At 41.1% G+C, this 27,227-nt stretch overlaps 1 protein-coding gene across 1 annotated transcript in view; it reads right to left on the reverse strand.

The window, feature by feature from the left end:
• Positions 1 to 968: 968 nt before the first annotated feature.
• INSR (insulin receptor) overlaps positions 969 to 27,227 on the reverse strand; it is a 1,335,646-nt gene continuing 1,309,387 nt past the window's right edge. The window contains exon 21 of the mRNA XM_044090750.1: positions 969 to 3,526. Coding sequence (XP_043946685.1) covers positions 3,178 to 3,526 — 349 coding nt within the window. The 3' untranslated portion in view covers positions 969 to 3,177. The remainder of the gene's footprint in view (positions 3,527 to 27,227) is intronic.

The raw sequence follows: 27,227 nt of genomic DNA on the forward strand, positions 1-27,227 counted from the left end.
ATATATATATATATATATATATATATATCGCACCACATCCTCTGCCCCATTTTCTCATGGATAAAAATTTACATGCTCTACATTTTTAAAAGAAAGCAAACTGGGTTTTTACAGTGATTTCTATCATATTAAAATAAATAAAATATTAATTCTTTTCCAAATATAAGAAAATCTGAATTACAAAATTGTGAGAATTATCTTTTTTTCCTGCTACTGTAGTGTAAAGCTGCTAGGATAATCACTAGTCTGGACAGCTTAAATAACTAATGCTAGGCACCTGAAAGATTAAAATTAATACACTGTATTTACAAAGACAATTCTGTGATACAATTCCTTTAACTGTACCCTTACAAGCTGTATCCTAGTTGGATTTCAGGTCCACAAAGTGCAGCACATACTACTAAAACTGGGTTTCCATTTTATTTTTACACAGAAATCCAAATGAACACATTATGTTTTACCAAGCATTTATAAATTAATTTCATGAACTAAAGTTAAACATAATGCTAACTCACCTGACACAAAACAAATTTGGTTTTAGGTGTGCCAGTCTGCTGAAAAGGCAGCTTTAAAACAATAAAATTCATATAACCCATTTCATTACAATGGTAGAAAACTTAATATTTCTACCCATAAAACAGACTAAAAGTCGTATACGAATGCTTCCTTTTTAGGTTCCTTACACTTAGCCAAACATGTTAAGATACTCTGTGTTAAAAGACGTAATTGTGACTATACAATAACAAAAGTTTAATTCAGCAGATTCTTTTTTAAAACTAGAGTAGTTCTACTGTTGTACATCTCAGCTAAACATTTTTATTTGTCCAAAGTGTATGTGGTGTTGTTTGCTTTGTGAGGGCCTGTCTTTCTTTTCTGCAACTCTTACTGCTGTCATATACCCCCTCTCCCGATCACTGAAGTGACACAGTAAAAGTAATCATTTCCCAAATGTACAAGCCCCTTAAAGCTACAAAAAACAATCAAGATTTTACTAATAACATACAGTAGCAGCAATGGCAAAACATAAGCACAGTGGACAACACAAAAAGTGACTAGGGCTAGAGACACACAGCACTACACAAAGGACATACAAAATACATTAACATTCTTGCTAGAAGTTGTTTTAAGGATGCTAAAAAGAAAATGCATAAAATAAAATGGATTTTACAGCACAATATGCAATGCCAAACAGAAATCATAAATCGTATGCAGCACTAAGGATCAAATTTTGATAATGGACAGATTTTTCTTTGCTGTTGTGAAGAAAAAATTAAATCCCTCAAACAGCATCAGAAATTGACGTGAAGTAAGAATTATGAATTGCCCCCATACCATACTCTTCTGTGCTGTATCTTGTGAGAAATAAGAGCTGCACTCACCTACTAGTCAGACATTTGATTACAGATAGCTATTAATCAAGTTTATGAAATTAACTTATATATTTCAAAAACATAACAATGCAGGACAAACACTGGCAGCAATGCTAGTCCTTGGAAAATGTAATTCACAAAATTTGGGACACCTTCTGTTGGACCAAAAGAATTGTGCTTGTTACATTCAGGCTTTCTGGGATGACAATGTCCCTTTGGCAAATTCACTGATAAATTAATGTAACTTTTTATGTGAAAAACATATTAGTATACTCACTGGATTATGCAGACCATGGCAAAATAAATGGCAAGTCCAGCAGTAATGTATTTAATTTTAACAAACCTGATCTCATGGGTTAACCCATTGCTTTTCTTAAACATCTACATCACCTTATTGGCATTTAAATGTATAGAAAGGAGCCTTGCGATCACATAGTTTGTTGGAAGGTATATTCAAAAAAAAGCTAACCCAGTGACTTACTCTCTTAATGCACAGAGTGAGCAGGAGAATACCAGGGCAGTGATGCCAACCTGTAACAAGCCCAAGTAGGATACAGCTACTTAGGTCATAAGAGTTTTAGCTGGTGAGGCCTATTTATTACTAAACCTAAACCCATACAGTCAGCAAATAAAAACATGTGCTTTTGACTTGTTACAGTGATCAGTTATAGTTGCTACATTCTTAAATCATCAAGGCCCCTTTTTAAGACCAAACAGAATTGGGTTTCTGCATTTATGATGACCAAAATATCTTCAAAATGTTAAAATGCTACTCTTTGCCAAGTTATAAATACTGAATGCCTGCAACAATAACCATAAATTATGCCAAATGTGTTATCACTTTCAAGATTAACCTATGCAAAGTAACCAATTCACATATATATGTCCTGTGCACAAGTTACTTTTGTTTTTAATTCTGTTTGGTCTTAAAGCCAGATCTAAAACCCTGAGTGTTACCCCAAACCTTTGGCTCTCAACACGGACATCCCCTACAATGATAAGAGGACTACTAACGGCAGTCTGTTAAATACAAAAATAATTAAGTCTGTTTATGGAGAATATTATCCCATTTCAATAAAACCTTACAAACTCCCAAGGATAGACTTTCAAAGCATATTTGATAAAAACCATAGAACATTATGTACAAAATGTCACTGATATATGCAAATATATGTGTGTGAAGACATTTTATATATACACACACATATATACATACATATGTACACAAGCACATATAATCACACATTTGTATATTTATATTTTTATACAAGTTTTTATACCCACAAAATATAAAAGCAGCAGCTATTGGTCAGTCTAAGGAACTGTTGTCCAATCAATGTTCTGTTAAAATTCCTTCAGTCATAATGCAAAAATAAAGAAAAAAAATTCTGATGCCAGATCTGTGAAGTTTGGAATTCTAATGAAAACAGTCTTTTTCCTGCATTTTAGAAATTATGATTCTTTTGCTGTAGAGTCCCCCATTTTTTCTTCTTGTACAAGTTGGCATATTTTATCTTGAGGCTACAGACTTAAGAAGGCCACTTCCTACTATGAAAGCATCGTTACAAAAAGAAAAGGAGACAGCAGCCATGGAAACTTATTTTTTCCACTTCGGTTCACAGTTAAGTCCACCAACAAAAGCCAGTTAACTTGGCAACAGAATTCAAAAAGATGATTACAAAAAGTATGAATACGCAGTCTGTATTCTGTTGTGTCTCACACTGTGGCAGCAGTGATGAACTGTCCTGAGATTCTGGAGGGTCTGACAAAAAAAAAAAAAAAATGGCACAAAAGACTACAGGTAATGTTAGGAAGGACTGGACCTCGGTAAGGATATGATGCGGCCGTTTTTCTTCCCACCATTCATGTGGTTATATGGTATATGCTCTTCATAGTTCCCACGCAGGCCCAAAGATGGCCCATTATCCTTACGCAGATCATCCCGTTGAGAATATGAAGGATCCAGAGGAATGCTTTCCATGTTTTCGAAGTCCATGTCAAATTCATCAATCTCTGGAGGCTTGTTTTCTTCACTGTAGAAGAATGAGACCTCTCTAAAACTCGGATGAAGTTCATCTTTTAGCATTTCGATAATTTCTATGAATGATGGACGCATTTTTGGATTATACTGCCAGCACATTTGCATCAGGTTGTGTCTGAAAGAAAACAACGAGATATAAAAACTTCTCACCTTAATTTCACTAACTAGTCAATTAAATATTCAATTCATGCTGCAACAGGGTCATAATTCCAGTTATAGCCGGTTTTAGGCACCAGCGAACTCTGCGGTCGCTGGGGGCCCCCTGTTCCCTGGGGGACCCCAACCACAGCAAGTTATCTTATCCTGATATTTTGTCACATCTGTAAAACCAACAAAAGCTAGTGCAGCAGTCTTGCATACTTAAACTATGAGGGTAATAACTCTTATTTATAGCTCCCTTAAAATTCAAAGATATTTCTGGTTGTAGTAACGGTGTTTTGTCAAGTAATAGGCATCAGAATGCCATTAAATATTTTACTACTGACATAGTGCTCCTGGCTTAGTTAAACCCTGCTTTTGGACATTTTCTCCACTAAAACTAACTACATAGCCAACTTCTGGTCCCTGCAAAACCATGGCTGCAGGGGGCCACCTTAATCATCTTTGTCTGTGTGGGGGCCCCACATAAGCTGCTGCTGGTTGGGGAAAAATGAGGAATAAAAAATGCATTAATATCCTAATTATGCTCTTTAACATGAACAGGGCTGTGATATGACCCTGTTAGGATGAAGATGATAATGAACATGAACAGTGTAAGCACTAGAGGGATCAGCAGCCCAGAGTGACTTACCTTAGTGCAAACTTTGGATTTTAAGAAGAGCTGATGCTTCTGATCAGGGATAGTTTCTCTTTTAGGTAGTTTTATAACTAATACCAGAACACCAGATATTATAACTCAATTTCTTTGCTTAAGAATTCAGTACAATCCCAAAAATAATAGAATAAATGCCAAGAATCAGAAATATGTTTAAATATTACTCTAATTCACTTAAAAATTTACTAGAATAACATATTTTGCATCAACCTCTATTTTTGGACAATAAGTATAAAACTCAGATGTCTGGATTAATTGACTGTTTGTAATTCTAAATGATTTACCAGCAAATCAGACTTTTTACGAAGGATAAAGCAAAAGTATGAACAAAATCAGGAACAGTGACAAGTATGCATTACTCCTCAATGAGATAAATCTTACCGCTTCTGCTGTTTGACAACTGCTAAACAGCAGTGACTAAATCTGGTGTGGCAGTACCAATATTGCACAAGGCATTACTGTTTGCTGAAATAAGTATATAACTAGTACTGTTGTGGCTTATGCATGTGTGTGTGTGTGTGTGTGTGTGTGTGTGTAAAAAACATCATTGATTATTATCTGTGCATGCACCCAATAATGCCAGGACACATACATTTATTCTTCTGTGTATCAGTAAAAAATGTACCTAACAAGTAATTATATTTTGAAAGTAAGACATAACATATATCACAGAACATTCAGACACTTAGATATTCTTGGAGCCCGGTTGCCCCACTCACCAGACTGTCTAAATGGATAATAGGGACTCCCCTTTATCACCCTTGACTCTGTGGAGGCCCTCACCAAAGCTGTTGCTTGTTGGAGAAAAATGTATCAATTTTCTGAATACGCTGTTTAACCTGAATGGTGCTGAGATATGACCCTTTTAGGATAAAGCTAATAGCCTCTGTTTACAACCACACCCATTCTAAAACCAGCCCTCCTCAAATGTGTGTGTGTACATAAAGCTGCTACGGGTTATGAGGGGCTGGAGATTGTGTGGTTATTACATCTTTAATTTTCATCACAGTCAAACCTTAGAGGTGCGCACATGAAGTCATTATAGCTTGTGTTTGAGCTGAGGGCAGTGTTTCTCACAGACCTCAGAGGTGTACAAAGAAGGTTACTATAGCTTGTGTAAGAGGTGTACTGTCTAGGAGCAACACATTTGAATATTACTGAAATCATTCTCACAATCACGTACTAGGCACATATACATGTGGCTGCCTTTGATGGCTGGGGTGAAGAACATGCTATGTATATGTATCTCATCAGTCACTTGAAATATATGACAAAGGCAATTTAAATCTCTGCTTTCATCCCAGTCTAACACCAGAGGGATGCATAGGCAGTGACTGTCTTTTTTAGAGGGTTAGGGAGGTAGGCAGTATTTCCCGATGAGACTTAAATACTCTCACAGCTACTGACTTGTTAGTTTACTGTAAGCTACAATTTTGTCAGCTTTGAAAATTAAGCCTTGGGCACAAATTATGTCTTCCTTGAAAGAAAAAAATAAGACTGAAATTCTTATTTTCTTCATAATTTTTATTTAGGCCACCATTGGAGTAAAATGCTGAAAAAATGCTCTAAAATGCATCCCAGACCATTTGTAAACCTGTGGCTTCTTGGGCCCTGACTTGAGTTATTTCCTAAATGGTTATTACTGGGCTGTCTTGTTCAGGAAAGGTGTGTTGAAAGAATGCAAGGAAAACTAAAGCTGAACCACAACAGTGAATTTCTTTCCTTAATCATAATTTCTGTTCATGCTATTATTGGATGAAAAGGTTCTGTAAAATGCACTTCAGAGCATATAGAAAGTTATGGCTTCTTGAAAAAGCTTAGAGTAAGGCAAAATGTGAGAAAAGGAAGAAAAAAGTACCGTGGATGGTATGGGGAGCCCAAAAGGAGAAGGACTCGGAGGAGAGGACTGGAGGGTGTGTGTGCGTGTGTGTGTGTGTGGGGGGGGGGGGGGGGGTGTTGAAATGCAGGTCCAGTCATCATTTCACTTTAAGTCCAGACTTGTACATAGAGTTGTTGCAATGTATCACTGTTGCAACTAAGTGCCAGTAACTCTAACTGCCCCTTTTATTACACAGCTCAACATAGTGATAGTGTGATACATAGGCCTGTTGTAATGTAAAAGCTTGTAGCTGCAGGTCTGTCTGTGGATACTACTCCTAAAAGTTTGCAGCATGAAATAAAAGGTTGCTTAGGATGGATGGCATTGTTTGGATGATACTTATACTGGAAGTGCCTAGGGGGCCCCCATCTTGACATTTGCTGGGGGCCTCCAAAATGCTAACACCGGCCCTGATTCCAGTCAAAAATTATAATTACCATCAAGTATTTCAGATAAAAAAGCAAACATTTGTATCAAATAAGGTTGCTGACTTACGCTACCAACACTTGCTAGGTTAGGTTCACTACATCTCTGAATATCCCGGTTTAGGTCTAGTGAACTATAAAGCAACAGTCCACTCCACAGTGGTGTAACTGTGTCGCTAAGTTGTAGTCAGTTTCTAACCTACTCATTTCCTGCTGATGCAGGAGTTTATGGATTTGATGAGAAACACTTTAGCTTAAATGGGGCCATGGAAACTCATGTAAAGCTGCTTCTTTCTGGTTTGGATTAATCACCTGCCAGCCTATCATTACAGACATTTCAAACTCGTTATATAGGTTCATAGGTAGGTACTAGGCTATCGGCCCTAGGGCCCATACAAGCCTAGTCAAAAAATGTACCCTGGCTTTCGCCACCCAAGATAATTATTTTCCTGTGCCCCTGTCGAGCAGAGCCACAGAAGTGATCCCCGGGGTGAATTTCCCATTTCCCATCCAATCATCAAGATTTTTCTTGAAGAGTGCTAATGAGGAGCTCTGTTTGACATAGATAGGTAGTCTGTTCCAGAGTATGGGAAGTCTCTGGGACAGGAATCTATCCCTCCAGCATGTTCTGTTTATTGTGGTGACAAGGTTTAGGTCCCTAGAGCGTGTAGCTCGGAGGGATTGGGATTTCTTTAAGTGGAGCATGTCCAACAGCTCTGGGTTTGACATAGCTTTGTATGTTAGGCAGAGATTGCCCCTGAGTAGGCGATATGCGATGGAGTAAAGCTGTAGTTTTTTGAGACGGTCTACATAGGGCATCTGTTTGAGGCCAGTAATCCTCTTTGTAAGGTATTTCTGTCGTCTTTCCAGTTGTTGTAGATGTCTTGTGAGGTACATACCAAAAGGGGCGTTGTAGTCTATTAATGGGTCTAATGAGTGATGAGTAGAGGGGAACAATGACCTCTTTTTTTTCTGGATGAGAATCCTTTTGTGATGAGATGAGCCATGTAGAAGGATTTCCTGACCACTGTGGCGATGTGATTATCAAAGGAGAGACTACTGTCCACCTGTGTCCCAAGGTCTCATCACATTTTCGGCATTAAGTAGACTACCAGCTATGTGGTAGTTCATGGGTACAGAATAACAATACACTTTTTGGCATGGAGCTTCAGGCCATGGCTTTGACACCAGGTATCTGTCTCAGTGAGGCCCTTTTGTAGTTTGTCCACATCGTTAGGAGTTTTGATTATGGCTTCTAGTTTGCAGTCATCTGCAAACTTTGTTAGCCAAAGACCTTCCGTGTTGGCCTGCATCTCAGAGAAGTAGATACCAAACAGGAGAGGACCCAGGACTGAACCCTGTGGTACTCCACTTGTCACTGGTCTGATGTCGGATTTGGAATCAGCTACTTTCACAGTGTGGGTTCTGTCCATGAGCCAGTTGGCAACCCATCTTGTGACATAGGGATTTATACCTAGTTTTGTGAGCTTATCTATAAAATTCCAGAGTGGGGGATGGTGCAGAAAGCCTTGGCGAGATCTAGATAAGCTGTGTGAACCATTTTACCCTCATCTATGGCTTTGGTGACTGCTTCAAAGAAGTCAATCAGGTTTAGGAGACATGATCTGCCTTTTACAAATCCAAACTGGGTAGGGTCCAGAGTTTGGAGATTACCAATGTCTTTGTTTATGAGTTCCACGATGATATGTTCCATGGCCTTGCAGACCAGGCTCATCAGGCTAATGGGGTGGTAGTTCCCGGGGTCCGTTGTGGCTCCCCCTTTGTGGAGTGAGATAACCGTCACGATGCGCCATTCAGTGGGTACAAAGCCTGAGGTGAGGCTATGACTGAACATGGTACTTGGGTAGGATGCCAGTTCATTCTGTAGTTCATGTACAACGCAGCCTGGGATATTGTCAGGTCCCATGGATGCTGTGTTCTTGGCTTTGGAGAGTGTTTTTTTTTACCTGTGCAGCCGTGATTATAGGAACTTTGCATTTTTCCGGTATAGAGATGGGCCCTCTAGGGGGTGAGGGGGGGGGGGTAAAGTTAGCACTGAACCTATCTGCTAGGATGCTGGCAATATCAGTTGGTTCTGTATATTTACTGCCATTGTGCTGTAACTCAGAGCAGATCTGAGTGTTCCCATTTAGATTCTTGACATAGCTATAGAATGCTTTGTGGATGTCTTCAGAGTCAGTGGCAATTTTGTTTTCGTAACTAGCTTTGGAGGATTTTATGAGGGATCTCAGCTTCTTACTGAGGTTGATCAGGGAGTTCCTCCAGACATGGGATTTTACTCTTTTTTGCAACAGTTTCTTTCTTCTGTTGTAGAGTTTGCTTATGGCAGAGGACCACCAGAATGGCTTCCTTTTTTGGCTATTCGTAAAAGGATAAACTGAAGTTCCACTTCTAATGGTGGTGTGGTATTTGACTACCTATTCAGAAGAGCAACATGCCAGTGTGCAGCTCATCACCAGTAGATGTACAGCTGCCTCTCTGTAACATGGCTTATCTTTCAGATTCCAATGCCACAAGGAACCTGCTGAAGAGATCGACAAGATGACAGCATATTAAGTGACCTGACACCACTTACTTTACATTTGTTTACTAGGAAAGTTCGACTGGACATATATGCCATTTTCAGTGGAGACTTGGTTAAAAAAAAAAAGCTCCAAACAATTTAAGGCCAAGAATAAAAAAAAAATATTTAAATACAAGATCATTTTAGTATATAGGGCAATGAACTGTACAATACAATGTTGGTAGTTAAGTACAGTGAAATAGTTATATATATTTTATATGCACATACATACACAATTTGATAAAACAAGTATTTTATATGAATTGCAGTTACGTTACAGAATGAAAAACTGTAAAGGAAATCTAGGAGGAAATGCACTAAAGGATATGTACCGAGTGTATGGAAAAATAATTTGGTATATAATAATCTGAGGAATATTTGGTTTTGCTGTGTCCGTTCCTTGTGCTTGGTTCCAAGCACAGAATCTCTTCCATTTATCAGCATAAGATTTTCTAGTACTAGGCCTTCTGGTTTCCAAAATGACATCCATCACAGATTTACTGAGAGGTGTTGTTTGAATAATTACAAGATCAGCCATGCTGCCAGGTTCAGAGTTTGGAGCCGAGTGTGCAGAATTTGATTGCTCTGCTGAGAAGGTATATGAGGCAAGTACCAAGGAGGGAGTTGAGACATATTCCTTAGAATTGTGTACCAGTGCTGGCGAAACCAGTCCGGGGCAATTAGTATCATTTTTGGTTTTTCCTGTCTGACCTTTAGTAAGACCTTGGGGAGAAGAGGCAGAGGAGGAAAGGCGTGGACTGATAGGTTTTTCCAACTGAAGGATAGGGCATCCACTTTCCATGCTTGTCTGTGATAAGTCCTTGTGCAGAATTTGTCCAGTTGGTAATTTTGGGGAGAGGCAAATAGATCTATGTCTGGGCTCCCCCATTTCTGTGTTACCATGTTGAAGACTTGTGGATCTAGTTGCCAATCATGAGGGTCCATAAGATTTCTGCTTAGGTCGTCTGCCAGAGTATTTTGTTTTCCTGGCAGGAACTGTGCTTGAAGATGTACTTGGTAAATCAAGGCTGTGTCCTACAATGCCATGGCTAGTCTGCAAACGGGGTAGGAATGTGTGCCCCCCTGCTTATTTATGTACCACATAACCATGGTGTTGTCTGTCTTTATCAGTAGTTGTCATGGATGAAGTAAGTCCTTGAAGGCTGTCGGGGCATTCTCTTTCTGGTTGATATGCAGATGCATTTGTTTTGGGCTCCATATGCGCTGAATGCATCTCCCTGCCAGGTGCCCCCCCCCCCCAAGCATAGCCTGATGTGCCTGTAGTTAGGGTTTGGTTGGCAGGGGGTAGAGTGAAAGACCGTCCCTTGTTTTGGTGACATGTCTCTGCCCACCAAAGAAAAAGAGAGGAATCATTGTTTCCAGACTGTGACAATGATGACTCCATAAACCTTTTAGATACCATTGAAGTTTCCTCATATGCAGTCTTGCATATGGAATTAGTAGAATGCAGGATGCCATGAACCTCAAAGCCTGCAGAATTTGTCTTGCAGATAACTGGGTTTTTGTTGCCATCTGTTTGAAGTATATAGTCAGTTGCCTTTGCTTGTCTGGCGTAAGGTAAGCCATCTGGGCAGCTGTATTCAAGCTTGCACCCAGGAATGCAATTTTTTGAGAGGGTACCAGTTGTGATTTCTTTTCGTTTATTGTGTACCCTAGGCATGTTAGAAGCCTTTTTACAAACGACAGATGTTGAAGAAGAATGTCCTTGTTTTCTGCTTGAGACAGTTATCCAAGTAAGGATAGATTTGTATGTTTCTTTGCAAAATGCAATTACTGGTGCCAAGCACTTTAAGACCCTGGGCGCAGTAGATAAGCCAAAGGACAGTGCAGAGAATTGGTAATGCATAAAACCTGCATTGAAGAGGAGGTATCTTCTGCACGATTACCTTATTGGGATATGCAGGTATGCCTCAAGTCTAGAGTCATTAACCAAGCGTTCTTGCCCAGCATGGGCAGTAACTGTTGTAAAGTCAGCATTTTGAATTTTGGAATGTCCAAGAATGTGTTCAGAATTGATAAGTCCAGTATTGGATGCCAGGCATAGTCTTTTCTGGGTACCAGGAACAGTCTTGAATAAAAACCTTGTCCTTTTTCCCGTTCTGGTACTGGTTGAATAGCCCCCTTATCCTTGAAGGACATAACTTGTTTCTGTGCCTCTGCCCATTTATTTTGTGGCAGATCTGGCCAACCATTTGGAATTGGCAAAGTATGGAAATGAAATCTGTACCCCTGGGATACTATGTTTAAATACCCACTTGTTCTGGTTAATTATCTGCCAATTTTGAGCATGAAGTGCTAATTTTCCCCCCAAGGGGGCTGCCAAAAGGTAAGTACTTGGTGATGGTAGAGGGAAATCACTGAGACGGCTTACTGTAGGGTTGTGCTTTGTTTCCTCCAGATTTGGAGGTAGAGGCACCCCCATTGCTTTGACCTGTAAGAATCCTGTGATTGATATCTAGAGCCTTTTGAGCACCTGGATTTGCCTTGTGAGGCTCTGTTGGACACAGGAAAGGACCAATTTTTAGTGGGCCACTGCCTATTGAATCTGGGTGGCTGCACTTGTAAGAAATCTTTTACAGTTTGCATAGACTTAGCTTAGTCTTCCATTTTCTTTAAAACCTCTTTTGCCCTATTACCAAACAGAGTATCATGCTGTAAATGTGCATCCAACAATTTAGCTTTAACATGATCAGGCAGATTTTGCTCCTTGAGCCAGGCATGCCTTCTAATCACAGATCCAGTAACTGCGGCCCTGCAAGAGGCCTCCAAGGAATCAAAACCACATTGCAAAGTATGCTTTCCAACCTGTTCTGCTGCATGCAATAATTCCTGTAATTCTTTATTCTCAACACAATCAGAAATCAACATAATTTTCTGTTTCAATAAGCCCATAACATGCTGTTGATATTTAAACATATGAAACTGGCAGTTTAAGGCTCTAATTGCCAAGGTAGCAGAAATATAAACCTTCTTTCCCTATCTATCCAGCGCCCTGGAATCTCTATCAGAGGGGGTAGAATTTTTGGCTGTAGAGGCCTTTACACCTTTGGGACCCTGTGAGATAGTTTCAGGATCAGCAGCAGGATTTTTGAATACAAATTTGTGAGAGTCAGGAACCCTGTAATATCGATCTGGCTTACTAGGAGCCGGAGGTAGGGAATCAGGAGCCATGCTTGAGTCCGAAAACACATCAACAATGTCTAACACAGGAGGTATAGCCAAAGGCCTATGCTGAGGAAGAAGGAAATCCCTAAGCCTCTTTTTTTGATTCAGAGAAATCCTGACTCTCCCAATGAAAATGTTCCCTTAAAGTATGCAAGGATTCTCCAAAAGAGTAATCCTCAGGAGGAGATGCAGATGGGATGGATTCCTCTCCATCTGAATCCTCATAGGGTGGCATAGAAAATCCCTGATCAGAAGAGGAATAAGAAGAAACAGAAACCTGATCTGAAGATTCATAATCAATGTCTTGCCTAGGCCTCTTAGCAAGGGGGGGGGGGGTTGAGAACCCCTGATCAAGGTAATTAAGTCCTCAGCCATTTTAATAATCTGTTTTTTAGGCATAGGGGCCTGAGCACGTGGCTTATGCGTCGTTTTTTTAGACAAAGAAGTTGGTTTTGAAGCTGGCGTCGGTTCTATATAGAAATGTTGAGGCCTGAAAACACCCTTAGAAGCCGGTGCCTGCTCAGCAGCTCCGGACCCATCCGAGGGAGAGACATCCGCAGGTTCAATACTCAGAATCTTGCGGCATACCGGATTCCGCATGGGTCTCGGTAGAGGCCTGACACTCAAAAGTAGCGAGTATCAGGGGCTGCGAAAGTGCTTCACTGAGTACTGGCGACTGGCTTGAGAAACTTCGTCATCGGTTATGGACCTCGATGGTCTGTCTGTCTTTTTCTTTGCGTTTTTTGTGAACTCCAGTATCCGACGATATTTCAGGGTAATTAAATCTGGATCCAAAATATTTTGAAGCAAAAATATACCAACGCTTAATAGTGCGTTGGTTAAATCTTGCACAAAACCGACAGCAAAGCACGTTATGATCTGGGCCTAGGCAAGGAATACAGTGCAAATGAAAATCCTTATGAGGTATTTGCTTCCCACAAATAATGCAATTATTAACTTTTTCTGACATCGGTAAGGAGCAAGAAAAAGTTTCCCCAATGGGGTACTTAGATTTAATTGAAGACTTCGGTTCTGAAACTCGAATGCGAAAATTTCAGGAATCGGCCGACCGGCTCTTGTGAACTGCTTCTGCTTCGGGCACCGCTCGGCAAGAAAGACTGAATAAAATGGCGTCGGCTGCATGCTTTATAACCATGACGACCTGACATCATGGAAGAGGAGACAGCAACCGACGGAGCACCCAAGACTTTGATATTCAGGCCGACTGAGGGCAACCTGCCAGCAGATTACCCAAATCTAATGACTGCAACAGTGAAACACAAAGAACATCTTCAACAAATACCGTGTCCACTGCTCATCATTTAAGCTCTAAGTTCATAACAGGGTCCAGATAAGTACCCATATTCTTCTTTATAGCTAAATATGGTTCAATTACTCTAATTTTTACATGCATGTTTCCTGATTTAAGCCTTATGCAATACAAGCTATTTGCGAACATATCTGATTCAGTAAACATGTATTTTATCTGTTTGGAATCACCACATCATTGTTCAATTATCAATATTTTAACTACAAATATGATTGTCTTTTATTACTGCAAAATCATTTGGATCGGTTTCTTTTTTTTTTCAGTTCTGAGACTTTTAAATGTCTCAGGGACAGCATTTATTAGTCTAGGCATCTTCATCATGGTGTTTCAACTTCTATTCCCTTCTAAACTTAAGAAATGTTCCATTATTTGAGGGATCATATGACTGAAGTGACAAAAGGCACTTCAGGCAGACTGGTGTTGTTGACCATAAAGTGGGAGTCTAGTCTCCTGACATGGTTGTCAGGCATTACACTGGGGTGAAACTGACCAAAGTAACATATACTATTACACTGTATGAAGTCTTTTGTGGACCTGGTCAACACTGGTTCCTCTCAAGTCTCTGTACACTATTCACAGATCCACCCAAAATAAAACACAGATAAATCTCTTGCTTGTTTTTATCAAGATGATGTGGCTGAACTATAACTTCAGCAAATGCTCTCTGGTTGCTTTGCCCACTTGAGAAGTGACAAGACCAGGGCTAGAGTAAAGATATGCCTTCAATCTTCTGTACATGTGGCAAGTCCAGTGCAGGAGCAGTAGCTCCTCTTAGTATGTACTGGGTACATGAATACTGCATGGCTGTGTGAAGACACTCCTCCCAGAGCATACAAAGCCTTCACCGACTCTGACAGGGTCCCCAAAACTGCTGGTTTTTTTTTTGGTCCAACTTCAGCATTAAGTTAACATGGACTCTATAGGCCCTGGTACATGAATTAGCTTAGGATAAAGACGTAGCCTGGAGGGAGAGCAGTCTCTTGGTAAAACAACTATATGGTTTACTTTGTAGTTGATCTACCCCAGTCACAGCCTCCTGATGTCGAACTTGTGGAGTGCACTTTAATAGCTGATCACATTATGCTTGTATTCCCTTAGTTTCTTCTGTTGTCCAGTGCTAGTAGCCCCAATGAGTTACCTGTAGCCTTTAATAGGGTTGCACGATCCTCACATGGCAACACTTCATCTGCATCCTGTTCTTGCACATGGTTAGTTTGATACTGACCTTTGTGGATACAGGACAACAAAACACAGGCTTGAATGTACATGGCAGCAGAATGAACTAATGGGAATGTATGTCTGAGGAGTACTATGCATACTTTTAAGCACATACCTTTTGCAAAAATGCAGCATTTCTGAAGTTGCCCACATGCGGCTGCATTCCTTTATGAAAGAACATGGAATTTGAGATACATTTCAATCTGTTTTCAGGAAAGAAAAGGCAATGAGACTGTTCTAGTTAGGGTAGTAACTGACCTTCTGGTGGCAAAAGATTAACATTATTTTTCCATTTTGGATCTTGCCGTCAGCATTAAACACAAATTTACCTTATGCACTAATAGAGCATTTTGTATACACTGCAAACCTTCTGGAAAGTACCTGCAAAAGTAGATGTATGTAGAACACACTGCCTTACTGGCATAAGGGTGGTAGTACCCTGCTACCCTCTCTCTGGCAGTTTACCAAAGTTCAGACGTCCTCCAACTGTCTGTGGATATGAAGGACCAAAGTTCAGATGTCCTCTAACTGTCTGTGGATATGAAGGACCAATCACCTGGCAGGACTGCCCTTCAAACCCACAGACAGGGCCCTTCAGTTTACTAGGGTCCAGCAGGAAGAGCAAATGGAACTGCAAGCTTTGCTAACACCTGCTGTCAGTGATTGCCAGTAATGCAGTTCTATGAACATCTACTGTTAAAGGTAAGTAGCACTTACACAACTGTACTATGCTCAACAAACACACTGCCTTACTGGCATATGGGTAGATTACCGAAGCTTACTCAACCTGGGAAGAGAAAGGATAAGGGTCCTGCAGACCCCAGAGAATGGGCCTTACAAAGCCTGCTCTATATTTAGAAAAGGTGTCCAGCTTATAGTGCTTTATAAAGGTATGGGCAGAGCACCAAGTTGTTGCCTCCAGAATACTATGAATCCACTCCTTTCCAAGATGCCACTGAAGAAAAAGCCCTGGTTGAATATGCCTTTGCCTTGCTTGGATTCACCCTGCCATGGTTGGTGGGTGCGACAAAAAAAACAAAACAAAAAAAAAAACAGAGGACAACCAACATGCAATGGTTTACTTAGCTACAGGTTGACCTTTCTTTGCCCTGAGAAAGGAATAAAAAGCCTTTCGGCCTTCCTAAAGGGTTTCATTCTGTCAGGGTATTACCTGAGCTACCAATGCACATCCAAGGTATAAAGCATCTCCCTTATTCTTAAGTTCTGGAAAGAACACAAGGAGATTAACAGACTCTCAGTGAATTCTGAGACAACTTTTGGGATGAAAGGAGGATTACTAAACACAACCCTATCTTTGTGAAAAATCAGGCAAGATTGTTCCACCATGAGAGCTTGCAGCTCAGAAACTCGCCTTGCAGATGTCAAAGTAGTAAGCAAATTAGTTTTCCCTGTTAAGAACCTGAGGTCTGCTTGTGCTGCTGGTTCGAAAGGTGGTAAGGTCAATTTTTCAAGAACATAGTTGAGATCTTATGAAAGAAGAATCTGCTTGCCAAGGGGGTCTCAAATGCAAAACTCCTTTCATAAACGGTTTTACCACAAGAGAAGAAAGAGGGGGGATTCACAATTAGACAAGTAGGAAGGGCCACTAAAAGTACCTTAATGAATGCATAAGTTGTCCTGAAGTGCCTCAAAAAATATTTCAAGACCAGAGGGATATTGACCTCAATGGACCCTCCAAGTTAGGCACCACTCAGAAAACCTCACACATTTATAAACATAAGCTTTTCCAGAAACAAGTGTTCTGGTCTCCTTTAACACCCGTTGAACATCCTCATGAAACAAGTGCCTAAACAAGAGTCAAGATTTAATCATCCAGGCTGTTAGTTGAAGTTTCTCCAAACTAGGGTGCACCAGTCACCCTTGAGAATGTGTGAACAGATCCAGAGTGTGAGGAAGTCTGTGGTAACTTAACTTTGGGAATACCATTAAAAGGGCAAACCAAGTTTGCTTTGGCCAATAGGGGTCACCACAATAATATTTGGCATTTTTTTCTGAATTCTTCATAATTATCTTGTGAATTAATGGAAAGGGTGGGAACACATACAGAAACATTCCAGTCTAAGGGATGGATGCATCTGTCCCCCAGTCATGGCTGCAAGAATGTCTGAATCAATATTTCTCCAACTGTCTGTCTTAAAGGATACAAACAGATCTATTTGAGGCATTCCTCAAACCTGAACTAGATTCTGGAACACCAATGCCTTGCGCTGACACTCATCCGGGTCTGCCCCAAATCTGTTTAGTCTGTCTGCTACAATGTTCTGTTAGGATGGGATGTACAAGGCCTGAAGAGTCAGAGAATGCTATAAAGCCAGCTCCTTGGCCATCACTCTCAACTGGCATAGAAGGCATGACCCTTGTACCCCCTTGCTTGTTGAGGTACATTCACTGTGGTGTTGTCGGTAAACACTAGAAAACTACTCAAAGGTTCCATACGTGGTGAAGGACTTTTATGGTGTGAATCACCACCAACATATCCTCTGATGTGCTCCCATGAGTCCTTGCAACCACAAGTGGCTTGCATTTGCATCCCCATTAACACAGCTCTCCAAGCAAAGTCAAAAGACTTTCACCAGCAGGGAGAAAGGAAGTTCTGCACTGATACTCAACTGATCTCTTCACCGCTGTATCTGATTGCAGAGAATGATGGTGCTGGGTCCAACAACTTCAGACATAACAATGAATTTTTTCTCATGGGCCAGTGTTATCATGAGGGTGTCATCATTCCAAGACGTTTTAGGAATTCTCTTGCGGAGGCAAAATTCTTCTTGCAGAATTCCAGAAACACTGCCTGGTAAGATGGGACTGTCTTCTGGAAGAAATGCCATTCACTTATGGAAGTCGATTAAGTGACCCCAAAAAGACTATTTTTTGCAAAGGTGTCAGACATGATTTCCGGAGGTTCAACTTAAACCCTAGCTGAATTAGTGAATGTAAACTGGACACATACTCTACACAGATCAACAATTTATCCAAGTAAGAAAAAATGTGGATGCCCAGAGTCTGACAGTGGGCCAGTACCAGGGCAAGGCATTTGGTAAACATGAAGTGCACTGGATAGCCCAAAGGCAATACAGAAAACTGACAGGGCAAAGTAGACATAACAGAAATATCTTGAAGACAAACAATGGAATATAATGATATGCATCCTTTAAGTCCAGGGTCACCATGAAGCAGTGGTCCAGCAACAGAGGAAGCACTGTCTGCTGGGTAAGCATCTTGAACATGGGGACCTTGACAAATGTATTCAAAAAGAAATGTTTGACACCAGTCTCCACGACAGGTTTGTTTTGGGGACTAGGAAAATTCTGGAGTAGAATCCTCTCATTGTTTCTATGACTGCCAAAGCCAGTGTTTGTTGGAGAATAGGAGGGCATAAAGGCTGGTTTAGCAGATGAGCAGGCAGAATCCCTCTGAAAGGAGGCAGATGTTCTTCACACTGCCATCTGTAACCCTGCCAACAATGCTGAGCACTAATTTCTCAGAAACCACTGATGGCCAAGATGCCTTGTTAAGAGCTAACTTTAGAGATGTGGCAACCAAAGTGGGGCTTGAACATGAGTGTCACACCTTATCAGTCATAAGGTGCTACTTTGATGGGAAAGAAACCCCTCACTAGGCTTGACAGGGTTCTCATTCTGAAGTTTCCTTTTATTGCCTTTTTTGTTTGCTGAATATGAAACATTTTCGACACCCCTTGCATGAGTTTACCTATGTCATTCCAGTGTTTAATGATAAGTTCTAGCTGTGCAGCCAAACATATCTCCTGATCACCATTGATAATGCTGCATTTCTAGCAATAGTATCAAGCCCCCTCCTAAGGCACTCAAAATACTAGCAAAAATACTAGCAACAAATCTTTGACAAAGATCTTTTGCTCAGAAGGTAACACTACAGTAAATTCACATAAGCTATACATGCATCTCAAAGCAAACTTTCACATAAAAAACTGGTAGTTAAATAGTTTAAAAGCCACCATGCTGGACTGAGCCAGCTTCTTTCCTGACAGTCTAGTTATTTTTATTTTATTTATTTATTTATTTTATTTATCATTTGTTGACCGGGAAAGTCCGACTAGGTTCCACAGAGCCTGTTTTCAGCGGAGGCCCGGGGAGAAATGCTCCAGATGCATATCTTTGGAATGTGGGAGGAAACCGGAGTACCCGGAGGAAACCCACGCGAACACAGGGAGAACATGCAAACTCCACACAGAAGGCACCCCAGCCGAGAATCGAACTGGAGAACCTCTTGCTGTGAGGTGACAATGTTAACCACTGCGCCACCCGCGGTTATTTACCTAGTTTATCTGAAGGAACAGGATTTGAAGAACAAGTATTAGAAGTTGTTGCTGGGGACTCTGAAACAGGGTCCATAGACAAGGCCAGCCATGGCTAAGCATACTCAATTTCTTATACACTTTTTTTTAGGCAGTGTCTCAATAAGCAGAGGAGAACTGCAAGCTTTCTTAAGAACATTCTCCAAAGCTGGCATCAATGAAGGAAAGACGTCCACATCCAAAGCCTCATCCTACAAAAGATCATAAACCCTGCTGATCTCGGGGGCAGCTGATGACTGTACATCCCTAAGTCTAGTCAGCATAGGGGTAAAATAAAACATCTGTTTGGAATCCCGAACCTGTTTATTAAAGAGAAAACTGTATGATCCAACTCGGACAGGTCCGAAACCTCAGCCACTGGATCTGCTTCAAAATCAGGATCTTTACATGACTGACCAGAGGTCTGCTGTATTACTGCCTCTTAAATCGTTTTTCAGTTGTGCACTTGCCTTGCTTCATTTAAAAAGTTTTAAATTGCTAATTTTGTAAAGTTTTAATTGCATTTACTGTTTAGGACTACACACTCAAGTGTGCTAGCCTTTTCTGTGTTTATTTACTGTATTATTGCATTGTTTAGCCTGTTTTAAGAAAAAAAAATACTATGTTGTTTGCTTGTTTCCACCTTTCCTAGCCAGTCCAGATCCCAGGCTTTCCTTGTCTCAGGACTTTATTTTCTGTGTTCAGAGCTATCCAGACCTTGCTGTGGTAGAGGGAAGTCCTACTGCTTAGTAGTGGGAGTGGTGAGCATTGTACTGCCTATCTAACGCTAGAGGAGTGGTTTCCAGCTCTGAAATTATAATTTTATTAGCCTCTTTGGCCGATTTCTATCCCTTTCAACTTTCTGGCTTAAAAACGCGTGTCTCTGCACATTTTTTTGCATCGTGCAGCACCGCAGGGCTACAGTTAAACTATTCCAGGTGCCAGAAAGTCTGCTCTTCAAATTTTCCCTTAGAACTAGCTGTTGTTTCAGTAGTAGCACTAAAATCTGAACCCCTGTGACTAGCACTTGCTCTAGAGCCCGCTGGAAAGCACTAGGAAGCCTGAAACTGATACAAGCACTCAACTCTCCTTGTCAATAAGGAGAAATTAATCGTAGGCACTAAACAGCCTATAATTGCAAAGTACCTTGCAAAGGTAAGGGAAAACAGCTCTTGTACTTTACAAAAAACACCTAAACAGGCATGTCCAAGGGTCAGCTTCCGGTGATTTCTCCTCTCCACCTGGTGAATCTGGGCATACTGGGGCAATGCGGCAACTGCCTCATGTACACAGACAACCCTCTCTCCTCCTACCACCCAACAATACAACCTGCGAGAGATGCACTTACATAGCCAAACTAGAAGAAAAGCTCTCTCCAGCCAAGGCTGTGCTAGACAGTCAAAAGGAGAAGGTTAACACCTGCACTACACCTCAAGCAACTCATAGCCCTTCAAAACCCACACCATCATCACCCACACATAGCAACTCTAAACCCACATATGTGGAAGCCCTTAACATTAACCTGTCCAAGCAAAAAGGACCTCCAAAGCTGAAACGCAAACAAACACCAGTCACAACCAAAGTGACACACAGCTCACAACACCAGTGTACCACCCAACAACAGCCACTAAGGCAAGGCAATGTACCCAACACTTTAGTCATAGGTGACTCTATAGTCAGGCACACTGATGTCCCACTCACCAGGCTGAACAAGGAGAAAATTACAGTCAGCTGACTGGCCGGTGCCAGGATCTGCCACATAACACATGCACTCAAGTCACTCCACAAGTGCAAATACGACTCTGTCATTGCCCATGTTGGAGTGAATGACTTGAGACGTACCTTCCTGGACTACATGAAGACAGACATGGAAGAGCTCTCGGATCATGTGGCCCAGGCAGGTATGACCCTAGCCCTGAGTAGCATCCTGCCTTCGCCCAGAATGATACCACAGTATAAGGACAAAATGATAGACTTCAACAATTGGCTAAGCTTCTGGTGTCATTCAAAGGGGATCCAGTATCTGTCTGCCTGGGAAGACATGATCGACAAACCACGATGCATTGCCAGATATGGTCTGCACCTGTCACCCCTGGGATTCAGGTTACTGGCTAAAACTTTTGCCACCCCTATAGTGCCTTTTTTAGGCAAGATTCAAAGGACAAAACCACCACTGTAACAGATACAAGCCTGCAAAATCTGAAGGTAATGCTACTCAATGCTAGAAGTCTAAACCTTAAAATGCACTCTCTCGAGGCACTCCTAAAAATGGAGAACATCGATATCTGTGCAGTAACTGAGACCTGGTTCAAGGCTCCAGAGAACACCCCTGCAATACCAGGCTACAACTCTTACCACACTTTTCGGCCACCAAACCAAGACCGAAACACTAAAGGTGGAGGAGTGTCCATATTCACCAAGGATATTCACACCTCCAGGCTAGCTGCCCAAAACAATGCATCTAAAATTCTCCAGGTGCAACTAACACTAGGTACGACTGCAATCCAAACTGTAGCTTGATACAGATCCCCCACCATGCCCCAAGATTCTCACTACACCTTTCTAAACATACTGGAAAATATGAAGATACAACCAAACACCCTAATACTGGATGATTTCAACTACCCTGCCATTAACTGGGAAAACTACTCGGGTACCAACTCCTTTTCCCAACGGTTCTTGGAATTCATAAATTCCAATGCCCTGGGATCAGCTAATCCATTGTCCCACCAGGGGCTCCAATATCCTAGACCTGGTCATTACCAACATGGGAGATAGATGCTCCACACCATTGGTCACCCCCTCAATGGTCAGGTCCGACCATAAGCAAATCACCCTTGACATCCACATCCCACCACCCAGTAAGGAAACCTCCATAAAAAACTTCTCCAAAGCCAACTTCATGCTATTGAAGTCAGAAGTGACAAACTTCATGACACCCATGCAGACTTGATCTGAAAGTTCGACTGCTGAATCCTACACTAAGGCACTGTACGAGCACATCCACTCGTGCATGAATCGTGCCATCCTAAATAGAACCAAGATGCTCTCCTCCAAAAAAGGAAGCCAATCTGGTGGTCCCATGCTATAAACAAACTATACAACAGAAGGAAGAAACTGTTGCAGAAAAGAGGAAAATCCCAGGATGCAAAGAACTCCCTCACCAGCCTCAGTAAGAAGCTGAGATACCTCATAAAATCCTCAAGAGCTAGTTACGAAAATAAAATTACCAAAGATTCCAAAGACAACCACAAGGCATTTTATAGTTATGTCAAGAATCTAAATGGCAATGCTCAGATCTGCTCTGAGCTAAAACAGAATGGCATTAAATATACTGATCCCAAGGATATTGCCAATATCCTGGCAGATCGATTTAGTGCTAACTTCACCCCCCCACCCCCTAAAGGGCCCATCTCAATACCAAAAGATTGCCAAATTCTGGTAATCATGGTCACACAGGTAGAAACCACACTCTCCAAAGCTAAGAATACAGCATCCATGGGACCAGATGACATCCCGGGCTGTGTACTACATGAACTACAAAATGAACTGGCACCTCACCTAAGTGTCATGTTTAATCATAGCCTCACCTCTGGCTTCGTGCCTACTGAGTGGCGTACAGCTACAGTTACCCCACTCCACAAGGAGGGATTCAACTTGGATCCCGGGAACTTCCGTCCCATCAGTCTGACAAGCCTGATCTGCAAGGGCATGGAATGCATTATCATGGAACTTTAAAACAAAGACATTGGCAACCTTCAAACACTGGATCCCACCCAGTTTGGGTTTATGAAGGGCCGATCTTGCCTCCTGAACCTGATTGACTTCTTTGAATCAGTCTCCAGAGCTGTGGACAAGGGTAAAGCAGTCCACACAGCCTACCTGGACCTCGCCAAGGCGTTCAACACCATCCTCCACTCTGGAATCATAGATAAACTTACCAATCTGGGCATAAATCCCTACGTCACTCAATGGGTTTCCAACTGGCTTAATGACAGAACCCAGACTGTAAAAGTAGCAGACTTCAAATCCAGCTCCAGACAAGTGGAGTACCTTGGGGTTCAGTCCTGGGACTACGCTTGTTTGGCATCTACTTCTCTGAAGTACAGGCCAACACTAAGGAACTCTGGCTAACAAATTTCACAGATGACTGCAAACTGGGAGCCATTATTGAATTCCCAAATGATGTAGATATTCTACAAAAGGGCCTTACAGAAAGAGATGACTGGTGCCAGAGCCATGGGCTCAAGCTTACTGCCAAGAAATGTATAGTTATCTCCTTTGGAAAAAAACATGTACCCATGAATTACCACATTGGTGGGAGTACACTAAACATCGAAAGTGTGATGACAAACTTAGGGATACAGGTGGACAGTGGTCTCACTTTCGATAACCACATCGCCACAACAGTCAGGAAATCCTTCTATGTGGTACACCTCATCACTAAGGGCTTTTCATCCAGAAAAAGGAGGTCATTGTCCCGCTGTACTCATCCCTCATTACAGCCATTATAGAGTATAACGCCCCGTTTCGTATGTACCTCACAAGACATCTGCAACAGCTGGAAAGGGCACAGAAATAACTCACTAAAAGAATCACAGGCCTAAAGCAGATGCCATATGCTGACCGTCTAAAAAAACTCCAGCTATACTCTGTGGTATATTGTCTACTCAGAGGCGATCTCTGCTTAACATACAAGGCCATGTCAAACCCTGAGCTGTTGGACATGCTCCATTTAAAGAAATCCCAATCCCTCAGTCACATGTTCCAGGGATCTAAACCTTGTCATCACAATGAACAAAACATGCCGGAGGGATAGGTTCCTGACCCAGAGACTCCCCATACTCTGGAATAAACTGCCCATACATGTCAAGCAGAGCGCCTCCTTGGCCTTCTTCAAAAGGAACCTTGATGATTGGAAGGGAGATAGGAAATTCACCCCGGGGATCATGTCAGTCACCCTGCTAGAGAGGGGTCCAGGAAGTAAATATTGTGGGAAGAAATATCCAGGGAATTGTTATGGCTAGGCTTGTATAGGCCCTAGGGCCGATAGCCTAGTACCAACCTATAAACCTATGAAAGTACCCCATAATCAACTGTCTGAACAACTGATCTAGCCATATGCACCATGTACGACTTCCCCTCCACCTAAATGGCTTGGTTCTCCCATACTTAAAGTAGGCAATGGTACAGCCTCGGAGGATGTGTCTGACCCTTGTGTTATGACAGTTACAATACTAACACCACACCAAAGAATACGGAGGTAACAAAAAGTGAGTGGTCCAACAGCCTGCTGAAGGCTAAGGATACTGATTTTTTTATATTTTAAGGTGCATAAGGGTTAGATGGTTGGGGGGGACACATTCCTCGGGGTGCATCAAGTGAGGGTAAATGCAACTAGTCATATCAATATCATGCATGACTGCATGGTCAACCTAGTACAAAAATGCACAAATCCCACTAAATCTACCTCTAAACAACATTCTGAATTCTATTTCTACAGGGATTCTGCACTGAATATTGCATGGAGAAAAAAGAGCATTTTCAACTCTTTAGCACAAAGCACAGCACGCATGTCACAAAGCCTTCAGTTGTATTAAACATGAATAGTTCCAACCCCACAAGAACATAAACAGTCTAAAATGGCCTTAAACAATGAACTTAACATCAACTTAAGAAAAAGTTCTGTCAGAAGTGTTAAACAAATGGGACCAAAATGGGACTTAAATGAAAAAAAACTGTTTAAAATTCTGCAAATCTACTTAATCATCTCAAATAATTACAGGTCCTAACAAAAACTGCAAAAACAAGTTTTTCTGTCAAAACTTTCAAAAGAAGCTTTTAATCAATGGAAATAACAACCAGGAATTACTCGTCGTTATGGCAGCAAGGAGCAATGAGACGGGCTGCACTAAAATAGCCTTAGTACAGAAACTCGGTTAACCATTCACCAATAGCCATGAAACGTATTAAAATTGGTCAAAACCCCCCCACAAAAACTCAGAATCAGTTTAAAATAAACAGGACAACTCGTACTGAAACAGAAATAAAACTCAAAGTATGTACAATTTTCCAATAAGAAATATTACTTAAATCAGTACGATACACATTTCAAGCACAGACAGAAAAGGCAGAGGGATGAATAAAAACAAAATCAAACAAAAAAAAAGGGTTTCTTGTCTGAACTCAGTAGCTAAAGTAAACCAGAGGAGAAAAGCAGTCTTCCAAGAGATCCTTCTGTTATTGTGGCACTGTAACACTGAAAGGGTCCTGCCTGTGGGTTTGAAGGGCAATCTTGGTCCTGCATACCCACACACAGGCAGTGGGAGGAACTATGGACTTTGACAGACTGCCAAAAAGAGGACAGCAAGGCACTACTACCCATACCTGTTGAACAACTGTCCTTGACAGCTCTGCTCATACATCTCAGGTCAGATAATCCAGTAATGAAGGGAAAGTCAGGTGGTTTTGATTTGTTACATAAAAAAGAGTGATGGTTTACTTATGAAAGCAGATTTAACACTGCTTTTGTGGTTTATATTGAAACATGTTTAAGTTGTCACTGTTTTTCTGCTGGGAAGACCACAAAAAAGTTGTTTGAAAGTATTCAAGAACATCAGCATAAAGTGAATGATGAAAAAAATGCCTGTGCATAGAAATTGCAAAGGTCAGTTTAACAAATTTCTGGTTTTTTTGTGTTACGTGTTTTGCACAATGGGATAGTAGAAGTGATAACTACAATACACTTATTAGAAAAAACTGTATATGAATAGCAATTTGTTTAACTGCATGGCAATGCCTGGTTTGAATGGACATGTGAATGTGAAATGCATTTTAAAAAGTAAAAAGAAATGAAGTAGATGATTGGTTGTATATTATCACATGACTGAACTCAAACCAAATAAGGAGAACGTTGTTTAATATCCATTCTCTTTTCTTTAAAAAAAAAAAAAACAAATTACAGTTATGTGCTTACCATAATATTGTATCATATCTTTCTCATCTGTCCTGTTTTATCAGAGTCCTTCAGCTGCTTGTTGGATTTGACCCAGTAAAAGTAATTCATCCACAAGACCCTTTAAGAATGATTTTCCCACCATCTCCAGTGTGAGAAATTCTACATAACTACTGTATTCTACTCATTCTTATCCATCCAATCCAACATTTAGGTCAGAATATCAAGCTGCAACAACACTTGAGTGGCATCATGACAGAAGACCAGTGGCTTCAAAAAAAGCCCTAGCTTTGGAAATAGCATCTAACTTGTAGTGCGTAGCAAAGCACATCTGGCTCCTGCATAAATGTCATTACTCAAGGCGATCCTAAAGAAGGTTTTTGAAGTGTCCACAGACATAGTGGAATAAGCCTTTGGCCTGCAAGGCAATCGATAATAGGCAGGATACACATAAGAAATTCAGTCTGAAAGCCAAATAAAGATACTTAACCCTGGACACATAAGAACCCAATTTGTTAACCGCAAAACAGATGAAGATCCACCAGGGGGTCTTTTCTGAAGGCCTTAGTTCTCTTAAGGTAGAACCATAGTTGTCTATGAACATCTGAAGTATGCAGGATATATTTGATTTTGTTGGTATAATTTGGATAAAAGACTGGCAAAGTGAACGGGCTGCTTGACTTTTACCTTGGAAGCAACTTTGGGAAGAAAGGAGTGACTGGTACAGAGAGATACTCTGTTCTATTGGAAAAGTAAATAAGGTACTAATGAGGACAGAGCCTGTTATTCTGAAACTCTTCTGGCAGATGTTTTAGCTACAGCCATTAGAGAAAGATCAACTGTGCTGCAGAAACTGGTTCAACATGAGGCTGTTGACAAGGCCTCTAAAACGAAGTTGAGGTTCCATGGAGAAACTAGCTGTCTAATTGGAAACTAAATAAGGAAGACACTTTTAAGAAATGCTTTGCAAGTTTGGAGAAGTGAATGTTTTAGATGTTACAATAACGAAAGATGTGAATGGATGTTTTAGTACACAGTTGTACAAGAAACCCTGTCGGAGAAATAATATACTGTGTAGACACACCATGC

Source organism: Protopterus annectens, chromosome 13.part0, assembly GCF_019279795.1.
Source record: "Protopterus annectens isolate FY-2018-M chromosome 13.part0, PAN1.0, whole genome shotgun sequence".
In the NCBI taxonomy this organism is placed as follows: domain Eukaryota; kingdom Metazoa; phylum Chordata; order Ceratodontiformes; family Protopteridae; genus Protopterus; species Protopterus annectens.